Genomic DNA, 22,993 nt, shown 5'->3' with positions numbered 1-22,993 from the left:
TCTTATATCTATTAGATTAGTGTTACAGAATTATTTTGTGTACTCTATCCTGGAAAGAGAGTCGATGAATCGAAGATATTAATAAACGACTTAACTAATATTTATTCAAAAACAATTATTTTAATATTATAACTTCCAAAAACTTGAATAATACATGTGGTATGTTTATTTTTATGATGAACTCTATAATTATATTGATGTAACAATATCATAATAATCATAAAAAGGCTCAAGTTATAACTTACTTCTTTTTTATAAAATACAAATAATGTTATTTACATTCTGATGGTAGAGCAAGTTTTATCAAACGGATATCACATATTCTACCGCCAAACAGTAACAATTCGTATTGTTGAGTTCCGGTTAGAAGGCTGAGTGAGCCATTGTGACTACAGCTTCAAGAGACATAAAGTTAGTTACAGTAATATCTTTGGGAACTCCAAATAACATTACTTTCAGCACCAATTGTTATGGGCTATGGTAACCTTTACAGTGCGGCGGTCCATTTGATAATCATTTATCTACATATTTTAAATAAAAGAAAAACAAACCACAAGTTACAAAATTTAGATCTAAATACCTACGTATCACAAATCGCGACAGTAATACAAGAAGTCGCTGTGGTTTACTAATACGTCTACGCAAGTGATCAGTGACCGCTAAGCTTTGATGCGCCGCCATTTCTAAGTTTTCGCGAGCCGCTTTATGTAACATTGCGAAATAGGTTTCTTTCAAGGGGCTACTTATAACAGATATTGTTTTTCATATTTAAAAAAAGGTAACGCCACGCACTCTTTCCAAAAGTCTCGGAATATAAACATATATTCGTATATTATTGTTTTCTTAAAGTCGCTTGCTCTTAAATATAAAGTAGAATTTGGTAACTAATAATAGTAGTTCTCAATCTTTAAAAAATAGGGTATGAATTATTACATTCCATCTGAAGGTGGGACTAGAAAAGACCACTGGCTTCCAAAGTGTTATCAATAAGTATTTTTATTTTGTACCCAAAAGTAAGTATTTAATCGAGAAGATTATATCAATTATTTCTAAAATGATGTATATCGTAATTAATTACACCTGTGTTTATTGATGATATACGTAAAAAGCTAGATTGTAGAATAATTGTCATCCAATTGTTTATCAGTCATTTGATCTTTTGAGGCATTTTCAACATCAAATATACAACAGTTTACACAAACGATATCAAAGCGGTTACCTCATAGTTAAATTTGAATATCGTGAGAGAAAGTAAAGGTATATTAATGGTAAGATTTTCATACTTAAAACATTCTTGTATCCAGTCCGAGGAATCGTGATATTTTAACGTCAGCCTTTTAATGAAATAAGTTATGTAAGAAGAATTTATATACTAGAATGTTCTATAGCACGTTAGCTCAGGGTTTAATTAAACGTGCAATTTTGTGTGTATCCAGTCACAGTGCCGTAATGGAATATCCTTAGCCTCTACAGCAGCCACGTTACTGAGCGCGATATGAATTTGACCGAGAACAGGAATGCAAGCTTAGTTTAGGAGCTCAGAATCTGTGTATAAACAGGCAAAGAAAAAACGGTTATTTGTTTTTTTTTTCTCTGTTTATCAACTGGTTTTCTTTTTATTGTTCGGTACCTACTAAGGAGAGGTACGTAATAAAAGTACGAATAAAATCTTCGAAACATGCAAAAATTACATGTCTTCGAGACATTATCAAGTGTGATAACACTGTTTTTTCCTTACCTACCTCTTCCGCTATATCATAACCAACTACTAACTAATACGTCGATCTAGCTTCATGTTTTTCAAAAAAGGCATTTACTTTACCCGGAACAGTTCGGCCAGAGCGCACAAGCTTTAGGAGTTACTCTTATTAACACTGCGTTGAGCCCATAAACGTCAAACATTTTATTCACAAATCCATGCAAAGATTTTTGTGGTTTTATGTATTTTACTTTGTTGTAATACAGTAATAATAAGCCATTATTAAAATTGAAGCCTTAATAAGTCACCGGTATGGGGTTCCCTAGGCAATTATTGCCCCTGTTCTTAATACAAGGTTTACATATATGTATATAAAGGAAAATAAGTTCTCAGGAAAATAGGTTCAAGATTCACGCTTCCTATATCGGCTCTTAAAAATAAATAAAAAAAAAAAACTTCAAAACGAACTCCTTAACTATAAACGGCAATGCTCATCTAACAATATGAAGGATGAGAGCTCGTGGTTAGATCAAATTAATTAAACATTGCTCGTGCGAGCATGTCTGAGAAACACGTCGGATCACACATGCTCCGCTGAGCACGTAACTACGGCATGTGAATTATAGTATTAATTATATTGACATGTCTTAAAATAATTATTTGTAATTTTTTATATTTAATTTTTAATGTGAGTGTACAATTTAAATTATTCGTTTGGTTTTGTTTGAAAAAAAAAACAAACAAAATTAATTCATCAAATATAAATTAATTAATATATTTTATTACAAGTAATAATATTTACATATCTATATTAATATTATAGATTCGAAAGTAACTCTGAATGTTGTTCTTTTACGGCCAAACTACTGAACCGAATGAATGAATGAATATAATGAAATTTCCTGTTTGTGTCTAACACCTAAAACGCGAGCAAACCTGCGGGCGATAACGACTATTACATAAAAATCAGTGTATAATATATATACAGTACATATATTGGTATGTCATTTAAAATTAAATAAATGTAGTAAACTATCTTTCTTTTTCAAAATAACACGCAATAATGTTAATTAAAATACGATTAAAATGTAACTTCAATAAGTTTGATAAACAAGACTAACCTCAAATTTGCAGCGCTAATTCGCCCGTAGCTCATGATTTCACCGTTCATTATTATACCACTATAACCACCATAATCAAATCAACCTCGCCACTCAGACAATACCCTGCCATTTGGCCCGATCGCCCATCTGCGCTAATTAATACAAAATGCCACTCAACACAATTAAGGAACCCCTCACAAAACCATTAGCTGTGACCCCCCACTAAATGCATATTCTAGGAATATATTGCACGTCAGATGAGAGATTAATTTGTAATATTACATGGCATAATTTTTATCCATAGTGGTTTTGATATTATACGACGAAATTATGAAGACATTTAAAGGGTTCTTTTAAAATCCTATTAACATGAAACAGTGATATGTTAACGGATTATTGATTTTTGAAAGTACACTGAAAACTTCAATAAATAGCAATAGAAAACTCATGTAAGTAATATGTCTGTCATGTATAATGTCATAGTTGGTATTTTGAGTTAGGGCTTGCTACGGCGACGTCTTATTTTGAAAATTGTGCGGTTCGGTCTCTTTTAATACGAGCATGTATTTAGTTTGTCAGTATAAAGTATACACTTGTGTGTGTTAAGTGTTTCACGTAAAATTTATTTGCAATTATAATTATTTTTAAATAAGAAAATGCCCATAAGTCTAAGCTACAAAATCACTGCTGCTATGATTGGAGATATTTGTGGCGCAATACTGATTGAAAACAATATTTCTATAAAATAAAATGATGTTTAACAAAATCAAATTAGGTAGCTTTTATATTCATAATCGAATATTCCATACAAATTTAATCATTGCCAATTGCAAATTGAAGTGCAATCGACCATATGACAATTTCCTTGGGAAAGAAGGGTTAGGACGTTCAGACGGATGATCAATTCACGGCTAATTCATTCCGAGGGTTGGAATAATAACAGACATCAATATTTATTATTTGAAGGCTTAAGTAAGTACTGATATAAAGGAAATGGCAATTATAGTCCCTTTGTTTGTACTTTGGTACAATTACCTTGAAATATATCTGAGATGGTCATATAGAACTAATTCATATCTAAAGTATGTTTGAATTTCTGTATACTATTTATTTTTATATATTTATTTTCATAATATTATGTTTCACAGTATTTTACTTTGTAGTGATGCTAGATATATTGAAAATGTTTTCCTTGTACAAAAACGAGATATCCGGCCTACTAATAATTTTGGGGCGCAATTCACTTTGATATGTTTTTCACAATGCAGAAATACATTTGGGTTACAATTTAATTTGATGACCTCCGTGGTCGAGTAGTGTGTACGCCGAGTTTCATGGGTATGCTACTCCGAGGTCCCGGGTTCGATTCCCGGCCGAGTCGATGTAGAAAAAGTACATTCATTTTATATGTTGTCTTGGGTCTGGGTGTTTGTGGTACCGTCGTTACTTCTGATTGTCCATAATACAAGTGCTTTAGCTACTTACATTGGGATCAGAGTAATGTATGTGAAGTTGTCCAATATTTACAATATTTTTACAGTTATTTTGTTCAAATTTTCCATTATTTAGATATTTTCAAATGAGTGAACTTACTGAGATTTTTGTGCAATTACATGAACTGTTTAAATTGAATAAAACTTATTAAATATTCGTATGTGAGGAAGACAACAATTTACAATTATTAATTAAGTTTTTTTCTTTCAGTACCTGGGTTCGTTCCCGGCGGGCGGCGGCGAACACGAGGCGCGTGTCGACACCGTCTCCCGACGTCTGCATCTCATGAAGGTAAGAATTATGTAATTAACAACTTACTGTTGATACCTATGTTCGTGCAAGCCCGTCTCTAGTGTTTTCAATGAAAGGTTAAGTGCGGATAAATGTTCTCGTATAATATATAATTATGATCACGAGTATAACACATTTTAGAGGCTAAGGTTAGCGCGTCGACGTTGAAAGGGCTTTATTTCTAACAGTGCCAATGTCAATGGGTGTTGTTTGTCTGCTTTGTTGACTTAGCGGCTAGGAATAAGGCTGCGGATAAACTAAATTGGCTTTTTCATACTTTTGTTTGCACTTAGTTCTTTTCAATGAATCATTTTAATCACTATAAGAAACCGCTTCTCATAATATCGAAGTAGAACAACTTTGCTATTCATTATGTTAATAATGTTCTCTTGACTGATTTCGGTCACTGCGAACGATCTCAAGAGAGCTGTCTGCGCGTGCACAAATACAAATGCACATTCTGTTCCCACACTCTGAGAGCACGGTACACTAACGAGACCGTGTTTTATAAAGATAGAGTGACGCAATGTCAATTAAAAACAATTGAACTGTTTTTTATTATTTTCTTTTGTTTTACAAATTTTCTTAGAATTAGTAAAAATATTAAAATTATATTAACCGAACGATAACTAAGTTTTGTTACAGTGATGCGACAATATAAAAAATTATATTAAGATCTCTCATAGGAAAATGTTTCGCAAGTCGATTACCAATTTATTTTAGTCATGCAAGCATTTCAATTTGCCTTGGAATATCTGATGAGTTAAGAATAAATTTGGATCTATCTATACTAATATTATAAAGAGGTAAAATTTGTTTGTTTGTATATAGTTATTAATCTCCGGTACAAATATAAACAATACTCTATGAGTGACGGTATAATTACATCATGTAGTTTTCTTTATTAATTGCATGCGAAGCCGGGGCGAGTCACTTGTCAAATATATCGTTATGTGTGTAAAATAAATATCACGCGGTGTCATTTCACAGCTTTACCCTAAGTGACTCGCATCAGTCACACAGACTGTACATATAGCCTAAATGACAGTTACCACTGGACACGCCCTACCATTTCTATAATAAGCCAGTTACAAAGATTTCAAAGAAAATATTTACATTCATGTTTTGATATAAGGGTGTGTGCACCCTTGTCTAAATTTAGGTTTATTTCGTTAATGCTAAGAATGACCTCATCAAAACTTAGGGAATAACCACATGACACGGAATCGAAATATGTAAATATACAATAGAACGACTCACTTATATTATAATACACTAATATTTATTTCGAATTGTATTAATTCTTATTATCGAACAAAACGATTGGAACGAGGTTGTGATTTGATAAAAATTAAAAGGAAATTAGTGTTTACAGTCCAAGCAATATTATAGGATTGTAAAACTATTTTGGGACGAAAACGAAGGAGTGTTATGTACTTCAATCTACAAACATGCAGTAAGTGTATATACATGTATGTACATACATGTGTGTTTGTGTTTATGTATGTATCGGGACGATCATATAATATAAAGCTACCTTATTATTATAAAAACAATAATAAAATTTTATTTAACAAAAAACACGCTTTTATATTTTACAAAATTTTGTGTCTATGCTGTTGATAGTTGTGGGCTGTATATACATTCAAGTTCAATATAAAAATGTAATTTTATTGGAACCAATGTGCAAAATTTTAATTCCGGATTTTAAAAAGATTTAGTAACAATTTAGCTTGCGGAAATTGTTCTATACCAACCAACAAACATTGCAAGTTTGCAACAAGCGTTTATTAAAAAAGCGCTTAAAAAAGCATGTTGATGAGGGTTTGGTTAATTGATTATTTCAGCAATTAAATTAAGCTAAATATATAAAGCTTAACTGCTCGTTGTTTCAATAAATTACAGCAAAACTTTGATATCAGATCCAACTTCAGAAGATAGTATCTTGTATATGTATGTGTGTCAGGAATGACGTTATCTGATTGGACCGTGAAGTATGAGTGGCGTGTGTCCACGCCTAGTCGTTGCGAGGTTTTTAGTAATATTTAATTTAGTATAGTTCACTAAAGAGCTTATGTCATGTCACTTTATATAATATCTTGTAAGTTCTTTTTGGTTAATGATATATATATATACCATCTTTCCGGTATATATATATGTGTATGTTAGTGTTAATAAAAGGAGTTATTTTACTAGTTTTTCTTAGTGCATCTGCGTTACGATCTGAGATAGTTCTACTAATATGTATGTTCTACGACAATGATCACAATGCGATTGCAATAGAGTCATTTTTTTTTTATTTTTTCTCTCATCTTACATACATAATAGACATACATATTAGAACTCTTACATAAGAAGACATTTGTGAGAGACTGGAGCCCGTGATGGGTATAAGAATACCTGTATTACAGGTCTCCAGGTCCCCACACCGCCTTATTAACAAGGTGTGCTCAGTACATTAAATTGTTGTATGTATATTGGAGAGATTGTTAGTGTGTGTTAGAGTGTGTGTGTGTGTGTGTGTGTGTGTGTGTGTGTGTGTGTGTGTGTGTGTGTGTGTGTGTGTGTGTGTGTGTGTGTGTGTGTGTGTGTGTGTGTGTGTGTGAGTTTGAGATAGTCCTTCACTGTAGTAGAATAAGGTTATAAATCAAAAATTAAGAGATTTTCGGTGTCATCATAGTCTAATGTTTTTAGCCATTCATCTACTTTTCGTTTGCAAGCCGACTTATTTAGAGAATATATTCGTAAATCTTTATTTAATTTATTAAAAGAACACTACCCAGAAAGCAATAAAATCTATTGGAAAGCTTTAAGTGGAAGATTTCAGTTCGACAGACATTGCCTTTCCTACGTTTATCCTTTTCTAATTTTGGTTGATAAATTGTTTGTGAATGTTTTTTAAGAATTATGTTCATTATAAAAGTTTGTCTAATAGTCAAAATGTCCCAGGTTTTATATAAATTTTTTGTTGAAAAAAGAAATGGAAGTCCAGCAGCAACCTTTAAAAGACATCTTTGCGCTCTGTCTGCCTCAATAAGGTGACTCTTAGCTGCGCCACCCCATGATGTAATGCAGTAACTTATTAATGAATGGGCGACAGCATAATACACAATTTTGATTATACGTCGATCTGCTACTTGCTTTAAATTTTTAAAAATATATATTAATTTCCGAAGTCTGGCTACGAGCATTTCAACGTGAGGCTTGAATGTAAGAGAGAGTGTCAATTTCTTAGTAGAATTGGCCTCCTAGTGGTAATGCATGACGATTTAAAACTATTTGTAAAAGTCTATTTAGTATTAATTTGGTTTGAAATTGTTAACTTCTTTTTATTTCAAATAGGTTGGCGGGCTGGTTTCTTACACCACCAATGCACCAGCAACCTTGGAAGCTAAGATGTTATTTCCCTTGTGCCATTCATTACAATGGCTTACTTACCCTTAAAATCGTAACACAATTTTACCAAATATTGCTGTTTGGCGGTGGAATTCTGAGTGGGTGGTCGCTTCCAAGGTACAAAGCCCTTCCACCACGTTTGTATACGTATACATTAGTAAAAATATCAGTGTAATATGAGTTTAAACTATTATTTGTAATTAATCGAAAATAAAGTTTATATGGTTTCAAATATATCAATTTAAAAACTCTCCATCCTGTTACAATGTATCAATGTTGTAGGAATGTGATCATTTTAAACGCGGTAATAAAGATAGCCATGCTATCAAGATCTACGGTTTATTATCGACTTGAACTGAATTCCTAATCAGCTGATTCAATCTCTACTTAATTCGAATATAAATAAGATTGCATGTCTCTTTCTAAGATATAAAGAAATATGTATGTATGTTGATCCAAGAAAAAATAATACAATTTTATCATATAATTTTCAAAAATATAAATTTATCTACGCAACTGTCTCTTAGTAAAACTGTTTAAATAAATGATGTTTTACGGTATCCCTCTATTTTTGGTAGTGCCTTTTTAATTATTTAATATATTTAAAGAAAATTAAAATTGTTTACATACAATTCAAACTATAAGTATATTTCTTGTAACTGGTCAACCTGTTTTATCGCTAAATAGAGACATAAATTCATATGCAGAAAAACGATGTACTTTGTAGATAATAATCGTTGAGAGCGGGCTAGGTCAAGTGTGAGGCGCTGTGAAGTATACTAGTCGGCTCCTACGAACGCTGCGATGAATGAGGCACGTGAAGGAACTGTGAAGCTAAACTAGCACAAAAATATTTTGACTTTTTTAAATTTGTATTAGTAAGGCTAATGTCACCTGATAGTGGCATTTAGATGTGTGTATTATGATACGAATTTCCATTAGCTCACACATATCTGTCTCATTTTATGAGATTTCTATTATTGGACACTACTTTCTATTTTGGTGGCGTAATATCACACACAAAAAATTGGTTTAGTCATTTTCTTAATGTCTTATAAATTTCTGTTGCAATATTAGAAAGCTCAAAAACATAATACGCTAATATCGAGATTGGTAGTATTTTTTTTTGGGAATAAGCCTGTTTTTAAGAAAGGACTATGTAATATCACGCTACAAGCCTAAGAAAGAACGAAGTATTCATAGATGTCAACAAATCTCGCATTTCTCACCCTAATTTAAAATCTAGAGACAGCTAGTGTGAAATAAACCTTCTGAACAATACAATATTTTTATTATCAATACTGAGATTACGATCTTTTCATTTCGTCTAATGTGAACATCTATTCAAAAATCTCTATTGGGTTTTAATTATACCCATCTGATTATAATACAGCTTATCTTTTTTTATGTCCAAATGACATTGGCGCTGTAAGAAATTGTAACCATTACTAATATTGCCAATGTATTTGCAACCATGGTGACCAAGATGTTATTTCTCTTGTGCTTGTTGTTAAACTGACTCATTCACCTTTCAAACGGAAACACAACAATACCAAGTATTGGTGCTTGGCGTCATAATCAAAATATTCTTTATACAAGTTGGCTCATAAAAGCAATTTTTTTCTTTAAAATGTAATAAATGTTTGTTGTTATCTATTATATATAATTATATATTTATAATACCTTAAAGAATATTCTAGATCAATTTAAAAATAATACAGTTAAATTATCACAATGTAGCGCGTCTCTCGTGAAAGCTTTCTTTAACCCCTGATCCCTATCAAACATTTTAAAGCATACAGTTGTAGCTTACAATCATTTGATACTTGACAATGACGCACTGCAATTTGAATTAGGGCGAAACTAATAAAATAAATTATACAAATAGTATCGTGTGATAATAATTTCCATTGAAACAAGTTAAGACGAATTGATTAATAAATTTCACAACACTAGACATCCCAATAGTAGTTTAGTAGTGATACAAAGGAAAAGAACCCACGCTTCAACGCGTTACATATTGCACCAAGTAGTTTACCCTCATTTGAAACGTTTCCTCAACATTTATCCCAGTTATCTTGTTTATCGAGTCTATCATTTTTTCCGACATAAATATAATCTGTCGTATAAATAGATTTACGTATTTGTATGATGAGTTGTTTGAATTATAGGAAATGATTTTATTCTATTGCCGTTATATAATTTAATATATGAATCACTAGCGAGAAGTAATCGTAGAACACTATTCCGAGCCGCGACTGCTCGGTTAAATTAATGCACATTTTTAAGTGATCGCCAATATGGTAAAACGAGTATGATTATTAAACTGTCTCCTTGTTCCCGTGGCTTATAAAGCTTGAGATATAAAATGGTTGGGTTTTCCTCTCAAAAAATTGCAGAATATACTGTAAAATAAACGGTATGTAAATGTTCCACATCTAGGCTAAGGCCTGATCTTCCTTTTGAGGAGAAGGTTTAGAGCTTATTCCACTACGCTGCTACAATGCAGTTGGGTTTGACAGAACATTTTCATGTCGTATTGGGCTGTGTGTCCAACGGGAGTTAGAGTATAGGCATTATGTTTGTATAAATACTAATACGCTTTAATATTTAAAGCTCATTAGTCACCGTTGATTTTGCAGCCGTGGCCAAATTCGGTCAGGAGAACTAGATGATTTGCTCTAAAACTAAAGAAATCTAAAGAAAGAATCAAATATAATACTTAACAACAATTTTAAAAGTCGTTCATCACGATGGAGTGCATTTTACAAGTTCTGGCATAGAGCGCGCTTTTTGCAAAATCATCCATTGCAATTTGCCTTGATATATTATTACGAAGTTTCTATATGAAAAATTTATACCTACTTAAATCCTTATGATTTCTAACATATTTTTAAATCACAATGTATTGAAAAAAAAAAAGAAATTGAATTGTATTGAAAAATACGGCAACAGGATACATTTCAAAGGGCAACCTTACTTAGATTAGTTTGAATTAAATCTAATTTGATTCGATATTATTTATAACAACGATTTACTAATCCAATAATTTCAAACTAGCATTTAAAGTATTCGCAAATAATAATCTAAGATCGAATATATTCATAATATTTTTGTAAAATTTCGGTAAATAAACTAACCATCTGATAAGTTCTAGTATAAGACGTCTCAATTGATAATCCCGCTAGGAATATTCAGCACTCACCGCTCACCAATCAATAGTTTCTTTTTTTAAGTTAAATTAGTGAAAGTCAAAACTTATAATGAGGGAAGTCTTCTTACAAAATAAAGCATTATATTTTTAAATACACGGATTGAACGGCAAAAAAAAAAAAATTACCTTACATAAATATATATGGTACAGCACCATTTAGATACAGTCCGTTTAAAATATATTTGAAACACAATTTTGCACTTTACAAAATCCAACGGTTAAAGTATCGGTTTCGAAGAAAAGTTTTAAAAACTTCCGTCTCTTAACACCCACTTCTTAGTCACAGACACTGTATTGTTGGCTGCCAACAGGCTGGAAAGTTTCAGATACGCTATTCTGCAAAAAAAAATTGTCACTCTATTATAGACTTGATCGTGAATTTACAAGTACTTTTGAAGCGTCATTTAACAAACTATATTAAGTAAAGCTACCACCTGTTCTTAATGTAGATTCTACCGAGAAGGACGGGCAAGAAAATTAGTAGTTACTCTTTTTCAACATTAAAAAATACAGTCATGTTAGTTAAATACAATTATATATGTATGTAAAACACTAATGTGGTTATCGCCCATGGCTTAAATCGCGTTTTACTGGTTGGCCGTCAGATGCTAGGCATACAGAATAGCCTATGTCCTCCGTGGGGATCAAGGTTGCTTCATACTAAATTACACCAAATTCGGTCCTTTGCAAGACAGACAGATTTACTTTCGCTATTATTTTATTAGAATAGGTTTAATGATAATCAATATCACATATCTTATTTAAACACATAATTGGGTTCAACGTCGAGTGTGGAATTGGTTTTAATAGAATAATACCTTACGTTTAGGATTTGAAAATAATTGTGCTAGCAATCATCAGGATAGTTTTTTTTTCAAAAAATATAAAAATGTCTCCAAAATTGTATTAGATTTTTGTTTTTTCGATGTACTACGTAAATATGGCAAGGAAATATTACGCACTCAACCATTTATAATATTTTATTTTCATCGCAATTTCTTAAGCTTTGAGCCTCATTATGAAGAATTTAATTAATTAAATTATTTATTTTTAAAGGGGCTTATGATATGACTAAGCGCGGTCTAAATACTTTTATTTAATTTGTACTCATATTTGAAACAACATCTCTATCAAAATATTTTTTAATTTAAGATTATAGTGGTTTATAATAATTAACAATTAGTTAATACGTCAATGACGCGTCGACTCATTGGATAATTTCCATTCGCTTTTATTGTTTAACTATAATGTTCGGTGCGAACCATATGCTTTACAATCTGAGGTTTTAATAACTCTAAATTTGTGAACAATCATTCAGCAGCACGGCCGATAAAGAAATGCAATACATATTTGAACTTCAGTTTATTTTACTACCCCAAGTAACGTCTTTCCCATATATAGTTTAATGCGAATACTCATCAATAAATATATGGGTAAAACATTCCATTCATTATATTACATTTGAAAAATTCATTTCTATGGGGGACTTTTGTAAAACTTACTTTTAGATACTCAAAGATATAACACCTTTTTTCTTACGGTTACATTATGTTGCTAGACGAAACAAGTGTTCTAAATTATTTGAGTATTTGATGTACAAATAAAATGTTGTTAACATTTTATTAAAAGTTTCTACCTAAATATCTTATGTCGTCTAGTTGTCGCCTCTTTGCGTAGTTCATTTCAGCACTTTTTGCAAGATTAAATATTTTATAAAGGACAGTTACATAATGTTTCTTTACAGCTGTTTATGGCGTAGAAATATAAACAATGATTAAAGTGTAAAAACGAGAAACAAATAAAAGGGAGAGTATCAAAGCGTCGAAGGGAGCGTCATGTAGGGTTAACACCCTACACACATTAGAGTCTAGTATTTAATATTGGGGTCTTAAAAACTCCAGCCTTGTCCAATATTAAAATACTGAATAAAAAACAAAAAGTCATCGCAACAAACCTTTGAGTTTCATTTTGATTTTTTATTACGAGGCAATGAACAGTCTAGAGAATAAGTTGACTAGTTTTTATTTATTTGTTTCAGACTCATTTGAATTAAGATTCTTCTGTCTGTTTATCTTAATGTCTCCCGTTAAGGTCATGTGATTACTAACATTATTTAAGGTATAATAATGTTGTTGATTTTAAATAAGGTATATTCTTCATTCAGAACAGATTCAGAAGTCAATTAATCTTTTAAATTAAATTAAATGCTAGATATTTTTTATTTTCAGAAGAAATTTCTGTGCACATTTAATAGAATACGTGCTTGGTTCATGAAATCAACGTCAAATTATTAGTTTTAGCTGCTGTTTTTAAATTTCATAGTATAACCGATATTCATATTTTGTAACGCTATATGCTAAACCGAGCCAAGCCAAGCCAAGCCAAGCAAGCCGCTATATGCTAAACCGAGCCAAGCCAAGCCAAGCCAAGCCTTAGAATTGAATAGCCGACCCAGTCTTTTACGAACGTTACTCATTAACAATTATGTAAAAGGGATTGTTGCCTATGGCAACCGATAACAGAAGAGAAAAGACGGGCTCGCTATAGCAACGAGGCGAAAAAATATAACGGAGTAAAAAATATATAAACGATGAATAATAAAAAATATATATAACATAGTTGTTGTTATTGCCTTTCGTTGTACAAAAATCAGACCGGTTAAACTGTCACAACAGACGTATTTCCATAGTTTAAGCCTATCATGATTTGTTACTTAACTATTTTCTCAGATTTTTAGGTCTTAATTTCAAATAATAATCCGGATCAATAAATATCATTGCGTACTTCCAGCTTGGAGCTATAAAGTAGACAGTGACACTACCGTGCCTCAGAAAATATTTAAAACCTTTAGGTCGAGCTAATTTTGCTTTGCATATGTTGAATTGTCATCCCAATGGATTGCGAAAGTGACCATAAAATCTACAACGGTCTAGTATAGTTAATTTCTAGTTCTTAAGAATGGACGAATCTCAATCCTTAACATACAATGTCCTTTTTTTATATATTTTGATGGAAAATAAATATAAAATAAGTAGGTACAAAAATTAATGTAGTATTGGACTCAACTGCCGTTGTAGGAAATCACTTCGCTCGGGGCTACATCGAGATTAATCTGTTGTTCAGCCGCCGCAGCCGCAGACGAGTCGGCCGAATTAAAGTGAAACGACACCGGACCCGTCACAAGGGATCCTTTGTGCGTCTAGGATATTGCGTGCCTCTTCTGACTTTCGCTGAGCCGTCTGGATGGTGTTTTACTAGAGATTTTCAAGGCAACAGCAAACAGTATTACTAGAGATTTTTTTTAATCGATTTAATAAACTAATGTTTTAGGAGTATTTTATATTTATATTGGATTTTAAATATTACATAGCTTTTCCTTGAAGCTTTTGATGGTATATTCAATTAAGGGCTAATGAATCATCGAATTACCGAACTAATATCTAACCACCAATTAAACTTATCTGATTGTTAAAAGGATAAATAAGATTGACGCATTTTTTAATGGTCACGTAACATACTAATAGATATCTGTATACGTACATGGAAGTCATTAAAGTTAAACTATGAAGGTATAAAAATCTATCGAAAAGAATAAATATAGTCCTCTGTTCAACGGCAGGAGATTATCTGGTCTTCAATAGTACCTAAATGTCCATAATTTCTTAGATTACTTTGGAAAAAGAAGAAATAATCTCGACCAAACCGGTAATGGATCTTGTTATATCCATTGAATAGACGTTTATCTGGTCGTCAAAGAGGCAGATAAATTTGTTCCTCAGTTATTGACCAAATAAAGCCTGTCTGAATGAAAAATGCAATGTTTTGTTATTTGTCAAATAAGTGCTATGTAACTGTTTATTCGAGTACTGAGATATCAGCCCTAAATGTCATAATTTATTCTGATAAAATATTATACATTTTAATAATTTTTATAAATCATTATTTTTTATAGTTTATTTTACACTTAATTTTCCCCCTTGAAACTAATTGAAATCAGTCTTGTTTGGTGCTATGAAGGCTAGCTTAAATTGTAGGCTATTTACGGTGGCCTTGAGGCAGCATTTCGGTGTAACAAATTGTCTGGATCCAATCTGTGCGATGTGCCGAGACACCACCATTGCACCCTGGAGACTACTGCGATAGATGTGTACTAGGGATGGCTGCATTTAAGATTATATCGATATATCGTTTTTTTGTTTGATCTCTGATATTTGCTTAACATATGTGTCCAGCCCAATCTCCAGTATACAATCTGTCTCTTCATTCTGTTAATCATACAAAGTATGTCGGTAACTCTAGTTCTTCTCCGGATAACCTCATTTCTGATTTGATCCTTCAAAGGTACTCCGAAAAAAGCTCGATCCATAGCACGCTGAGTAACCTTTAATTTAAAGATTAGTCCCGCAGCTAGTATCCAAGTTTTTAGCACCTTAAGTCATGGAGGGTATTTCAGTAAGGTTTGAAAATTTTCCTTTTCAAACATTGCGGTATAGCTGACGTAAGGACTTGATGCAGGTTGCCTTAAGCAAATACTTCGATCGGTTTCCTTCTGAAAATTGTTCCTACCGAATTGTATGACTTGAGTTAGGTCCTACCTACTATCCTATCAGAATTATATAGTAGGCGTATCAATAGTTGATTATATTATGCAATCACATTCTATCGATATCATTAAATGGCCATCACTAGTTATTCACCACGCAAATTGCAAACGACCGTTTCACGGTTGCAATCCCGTGCCTATCTCGCCCGGTCGTACAAATGAGCAGCTATTGAATGGCATCACAATCGGGACATGAAACGCCTCACAGATTGCGTATAAATGTTTATTTTTTTGTGAAACGTTTTAACGAATGTGCGTCTTTATATTCAAATGATCTATTTTAGTCACAAACTTTAGAAATTGGAAGTAATTTATTATTACTATACAAAAATATAATCTTTTATAAGTCTTATTCGCGAGAATTTATTTCATAGCATAATTAATCTAAAAAAAAACACTCATATACAAACTAGCTCGTATCATTCTGACAATTTATGATCGTTTCCTTATAGCGTAGCGTCTGCTGAAATTAGTAATATCTCAATATAAATTAATAGATTGACAAATACTCAGCTTTGTTAAAAGAAGTAATAATATAAATGACAGTTATATTGGTAAAGATGTTTGATCAACATCTTTATATACAAAACAGTAGACACAATAGGAGTGAGATGTAATAACTAAATATGTTGACAAATAATCAAAGAATAACATCTTATCACTAACACTAACTAAAGTCTAGCCGTTAATATAAATATAAAGAAGAATGTTTATTTAGATTTTATTCTTCTGCCTAATAGATAGACCTCTTCTCTCACTTGGAGCTCAATTCACCAACCTGTTCCAGTGCAAGCTGTATTGGATTTAGTATAATAGAATTTTATTAGACACAAGCAGGTTGAAATTGTGCAAAAGTGTACTGATTTGAACGAGATAAGTTCATTAGGTCTACAAATAGTCATTAGGTATTTTATGCGAGCAGATCCCTGCTGTTTCCATGAACCTGGAAGTCAGCCGGTGGTCCTGCGCTTGAACTCTTTACAGTCGTGTCGGATTTACTTTCCTATTTGATTATGAGATAGAGAATGGAGAGTAAACCATTATATAACGTTCCGAATTTGTTTGGTCTCCTTTAATAAAGGATTGCCGAAATCAGTCCTAATTTAGAATATTCCTAAGAATATTTCTCAGCTCCACATATTAGAATGTAAATTATAAAATAAGACCTTTGAACAAAAACATACATGCACACATTAGCCAACAAGCCGTTTTCTTAAGTAAGAAACGCCATTAAATATTTAGACAACAATTAATACATATTTCTCGTGTGTAAAGTTAATTTACTATTCCCTCGGGGATGTCTCCCTTGAAATGTTGATAAGGTTTTGCCTAAAACCTGCCACATACGATGAAAGTTTGATTACTTTTTTACGACCAAGCCCCTTTCCCCCCTTTAATTCCCTGCGCCCTCCGTGCGTCGCAGGAATTAATTATGAGTGTCAACGTCGTAATCCGTCGTATACATGTTGTAGGCTTGTGGCCTAATAATGCAAATGAGTTGCCATGCAAATTACAACCTTATAGTGATGTAGTTAAAATTATTTGTTGTAAAGATTATAATGATAATCGTCTTTAGTACATTATGAGTTGTGCGGCGTGCGAATTGTAATTATTATTATCGTTTCGTAAATATTTGAAGACATGTTGTTTGACAATGTCCCAGTACTAGGAAATCTCCTCCTTACCTCTTGAGGACGTTTGCATCGGATTTTAAAGTGCTCCAATACGGCTTGGTGAGCTTCGAGCACAAGATAAAAAAAAACAGATTAAGTAAATACAATATATAAATGCTTATTTGTTTTTAAACCAGTATCATTAATTTTATGATAATTTCAGATATTCTAAAACAATTGACATAAGTACTTACAACTATTTAGAGACATTTCTTTTACCTAAATAGCAGAAAATACCTGAAAATATTAAAATTTATCATTAAATATTATTGCTCATATATATAAGAATACTATAATAAGTATTTTTGCAAATATCAATATTTCAATGTCTAATACTGGACTACTTATTATAAAAGATATTTTTGTTGAACAAAGTGTATTATTCCATCCGAAATGAAATTGAACCTTCCAATTCAGTGAAGAGTATTGTGAATATAAACGCCTCTGTTTATTTATTTGGACCGTGAAAATATTCAGCGACAAACTGTTATACAAAACACTTACTGCTAATGAAACATGTACATATTTTGTTAATACAGTTCGTATGATATGTTTCTAACTTACAAATCATTCTATTACAACTACTATCAGGTACAATAGCAATTTTATAAGGCTACTAAGGGCGAGGTTTTGGGTTCAAATACTGAAGTGAAACCAATGAAAACTTACTGGGAATTTTCTGTCACAGATATTTGTAAATTGCTAATAAGATATATATACTTAAAATGAACACAAAGCGGACGTAAGAGGTGAGGTAACCATGGTAACCCAAACAAGTGAATCATAACATTGCTAGTTTAAATCCGGTGAAGCACTGCCTTTTCATGTGTTTGATTTGTGTTTTTATGATTTATTTCGTGGTTGGCGGTTAGCGAAAATAACGCAATGAAAACTGCTGCACGTGTTGGATAATATTCGTCTATACAATAATATTTAAACTGTAAAAAAAAAGAACAAGTATATGGTTGATTGCCTTAGACAATATAGGTCTCAGTGTGTCAAAACATAGTTACGAACCAAACCAAACGAAATATAGATCTAGTACTGGCTATCCTAGCTAGGCTATTTCAATACCCTGTGTAAAGGATAATCAGTCCTTTACCCGAAAGATAACTATATAGGATGTATTCAACACACATGGAATAAGCTAATTAAGTTCTTATTATTTTAATATTTCATAAAAATAACTATTACTGTCATACAGTCTATGTATTTAATACTTACTGCCACGTGCGCCGTAGTTTCGATAGCTTGAAGGCAGTCTTGAAAGTGAATTTACTACGATTTGTTGGGTTTTAGGTACAACGATTCTTAATTAAACTAGGGAACAATGAAGAAATATTAGTTGCGATCGCTTTCCCTTATTTACGATGTTTTCTTTGCTGTTTACACTTTTAGACCACGATTTTAAGTAACTTACCATATACTACTTAATTGATATTGATAAACTGTAATGAGTATACCTTAACGTTTCCAAGCGACGTTACGGTCAAAAGCTAGTATAATTATGTTTAAAATATAGACTAACGGCTCGATCTGTTTTCCGAAGAAGAAAATAATGATTTTATGAATATAGTTCTTTCGTTAAAAAAATCCTGGACCCATTCGCCAGCTACCTATTCGATTAAATAAATATACTTGCTACGAGTTATAGCCCCAGACGTTTAGTTCGTAAACATGTGTTATATCAGGATCATGGTCTAAGTTGCTACAAAGTTAAACCTTAACTTTTCACTCGAACTTGGACAGTTTTAATCATAATTCAGGCACTGGCGAGGGGGGTGATAGGCGTTCAAGAGCTTTATCCTTCACTCAGTATTACCGTTTTCATAATACCACTTCCCTAATAGTTGTTGGAATGACTTAATCAAGGCTCTTCGTTTATATTGGCCGGGGGCTCTCCTCGTTAAATGTAGGATCTTTAAAGGGCTGCAAAAATAGACTTATTTACTTTTGAATTCAAAAGAAATGTTCCTCGCAAAACCGAGTATGAACTTGAAAAGGTTGTAACGATCAATGTATGAATCTTTAAATTTTGGTATATTTGTTTTTTATAATAAAAGCTTTTTCTTTTCTTTTAATTTTATTTATTCTTATTACGATAAGTAAGGGTTATTAATGTTAAACATTATTAACAGCATTAGGCCAAATAACTTAAAACTCATCGCAGAATAACATTTTCTATGATAATTATATAATTTATTAAGCATACACATTTTAACTCAGCGTATTTGTGTCAATAAATAATCAACATTTCATAAAGTGAGGTTTAAAGTGATTTTCGATGATTAATATCGAATAATGATAGTAGAACGCGAATACCAGACGTGGAGGATCATACACCTTCCCTGTTGGACCTTCTGCTGACTTCCCATCCGGATGGCTACCAGGTTATCGTCGAACCCCCTCTGGGCTCGTCGGACCACTGTCTCGTCCGAAGTACAGTGCCGGTTGCGCGTTACTCACGACCTCGTTTCGTGGGCTGCCGCCGAGTGTGGCACTACAGGTCAGCAGATTGGGATGGGATGCGGTCCTTCTTTGCATCCTACCCATGGGGGCAGGTTTGTTTCTCGCCGGATGATCCGAGTGTTGTTGCTGACTCTGTTGCCGATGTGGTACTTCAGGGTATGGAACTATTCATTCCGTATTCTGCGGTCCCCATCGGTGGCAAGTCCCAGCCCTGGTTTGGTCGTTTCTGCAAAACGGCTTCACGCAGAAAATGGGAACGCTACCAAGACTGGGCTAACGCATCAGCGTCTCGTGATGTAAATACCAGCGCAATCAGAAAGGAATATAACTCTGCCTCTAGGTCCTTCAAAAACGTGATTGCTAAGGCGAAGACGGAGTACATTGGCAGAATTGGCGAGAGACTGGTGCGCCTCCCTTCAGGAACACGTGCGTTCTGGTCTCTCGCCAAGGCTGTCTTAGGGAATTTCTGTCAGCCTTCCTTACCATCTCTGCACAAGGACGGTGAGTCATTGGCCCATACAGCGAAGGAGAAGGCTGATCTTTTAGGCTCTCTCTTCGCAGCGAACTCGACTCTGGATGACCGAGGAAAGTCACCACCAACAATCCCGCGGTGTGATACCACGATGCCGGAGGTTAAATTCCGGCAAAGTGCTGTTCGTAAAGCACTTCTTTCCTTGGATATTCATAAGTCGAGTGGACCCGATGGCATCCCTCCAATCGTGCTACGGACTTGTGCTCCCGAGTTGGCGCCGGTCTTAACGCGTCTTTTCCGGCAATCCTATGCATTCGGCGTCGTCCCGAACTCCTGGAAGACTGCTTTGGTGCATCCGATCCCTAAAAAGGGCAACCGCTCAGACCCGTCCAATTATAGGCCTATAGCCATCACCTCCTTGTTCTCCAAGGTAATGGAGTCCATTATAAACTGCCAGCTCCTGCGGTACCTAGAGGAGAACCAGCTGATTAGCGACCGCCAGTACGGTTTCCGTCGGGGTCGCTCAGCCGGTGATCTTCTAGTTTACCTTACTCATAGATGGGCGGAAGCAGTTGAGAGCAAAGGGGAGGCATTAGCAGCCAGTCTGGACATAGCGAAGGCCTTCGATCGCGTGTGGCACAAAGCGCTTCTTTCGAAGCTTCCTTCCTATGGGCTTCCCGGGAAATTATGCAATTGGATTACCAGTTTTTTGGCAGATCGGAGCATCAAGGTCGTTGTCGACGGTGCATGCTCTGACTTAAAATTCGTCAATGCTGGTGTTCCACAAGGCTGCGTTCTATCACCCACTCTGTTTCTTCTGCATATCAATGACTTGTTGCAAATCAGTAACATTCATTGCTATGCAGACGACAGCACCGTAGACACCTCATACACCGGCCGTGCTAATATTTCTCGGGAAAACGTCGAAGAAAACCGGAACAAACTTGTATCTGAAATCGAGTCTTCGTTAAACAAAGTCTCGAACTGGGGTCGGCTAAACCTAGTTCACTTCAACCCCAAAAAGACGCAAGTTTGCGCGTTAACTGCTAAAAAAAACACCATTTGTCGTATCTCCACGATTCGAGAACATTCCGTTAGCCGCTACAGCTAGTATCGGAATACTTGGCGTTGATGTTTCGAGTCTCGTTCAGTTCCGCGGTCAATTGGAAGGCAAAGCCAAATTGGCATCAAAAAAGCTTGGTGTGCTCAGCAAGGCAAGACAGTATTTCACGTCGGCCCATCGTCTAAGACTATACAAGGCGCAAATTCGGCCTCACATGGAATACTGCTCTCACCTCTGGGCGGGTGCTCCCCAGTACCAGCTCCTTCCATTTGACCGTATCCAACGTAGAGCGGCTCGAATTATCGACGATCAAGCCCTTTCCGATCTGCTTGATCCTTTGGCTTTGCGTAGAGATGTTGGATCGCTCTGCATCTTCTACAGAATTTATCACGGGGAATGTTCCGAGGAATTGTTCGAATTAATCCCGGCTGCTGAATTTCACCTTCGGACATCTCGTCAAAATTCCAAATATCACCCGCACCACCTAGATGTCCGTAAATCCACAACAGCGCGATTTTTAAGACATTTTCTGCCTCGCACAACCACTCTGTGGAACCAGCTTTCGCCGGCGGTTTTTCCGAACCGATACGACTTGGGAACCTTCAAGAAAAGAGCGTACTCTTTCCTGAAAGGCCGGCAACGCACCTGCAAGCCCCCCGGTGTTGCAGATGTCCATGGGCGGTGGTAGTCACTTTCCATCAGGTGAGCCTCCTGCTCGTTTGCCACCTTATGACATAAAAAAAAAAAAAAAAAAAAAAAAGAAAATAAATAATTATTATTGTATTTCATTTATATTCACAAAATATTTTCTATTGAAGAAATAATTTTTACCTTTTAATAATTAAAATGAAACATATGTTAATGAGGATATTACTGTAACTTGTAGAGAGCTCGTCGCGGAACTACACGCCTGCAGGATGTTTTAATGAAGTTAGTTATGTCAACTTACTTAATGTTAAGTGAAAAAGATGTAAGCGTGTTCTATAATTCTCACTAATACTTTTGCGAAATTTAAAATCATGTAACCCTGTTACACTCCTGTGGAGGTAATATATGTAGATTTTTTTATATATTGAACCTTACATTAAGAATAACATAATATTTTTGATATAACATTATATTAATAATATAAATAAGGAAAATATAATAAAATTTTAAGTGTAGCAGGCTTTCGAAACTTCACATATATTTAGTGTAAAGGTAAATGATTGAATTTGTGTAATGATTTTTATAATATTTTATTAATATTATAAAGAAAGTTTATTCTTTTGGTTTTTTGTTCCGCATTCACATAAATGCTATTGATAACGATTAATATGAAAATTTTAGATCAAATCAAATCAAATCAAGAAATTTATTAAGAAGAATAATACTTTGCTAAGATGAAACTTGGAATTACAAGTTTATCTTAACTTTTCAAGTCTACACAAGTACTAGCGATCCACCCTGGTTTTGCATTGTTGTAATTTATACGGCACGTGTATAGGATATACCATTCAACAATAATGTCAATTTC

At 33.8% G+C, this 22,993-nt stretch overlaps 1 protein-coding gene across 1 annotated transcript in view; it reads left to right on the top strand.

The window, feature by feature from the left end:
* LOC125065308 overlaps window positions 1–22,993 on the top strand; it is a 278,882-nt gene that overhangs the window by 183,078 nt on the left and 72,811 nt on the right. The window contains exon 3 of the mRNA XM_047672842.1: window positions 4,507–4,587. Coding sequence (XP_047528798.1) covers window positions 4,507–4,587 — 81 coding nt within the window. The remainder of the gene's footprint in view (window positions 1–4,506; window positions 4,588–22,993) is intronic.

Source organism: Vanessa atalanta, chromosome 7, assembly GCF_905147765.1.
Source record: "Vanessa atalanta chromosome 7, ilVanAtal1.2, whole genome shotgun sequence".
Classification (NCBI taxonomy): domain Eukaryota; kingdom Metazoa; phylum Arthropoda; class Insecta; order Lepidoptera; family Nymphalidae; genus Vanessa; species Vanessa atalanta.
This window is presented reverse-complemented; position numbering and strand designations above follow the sequence as displayed.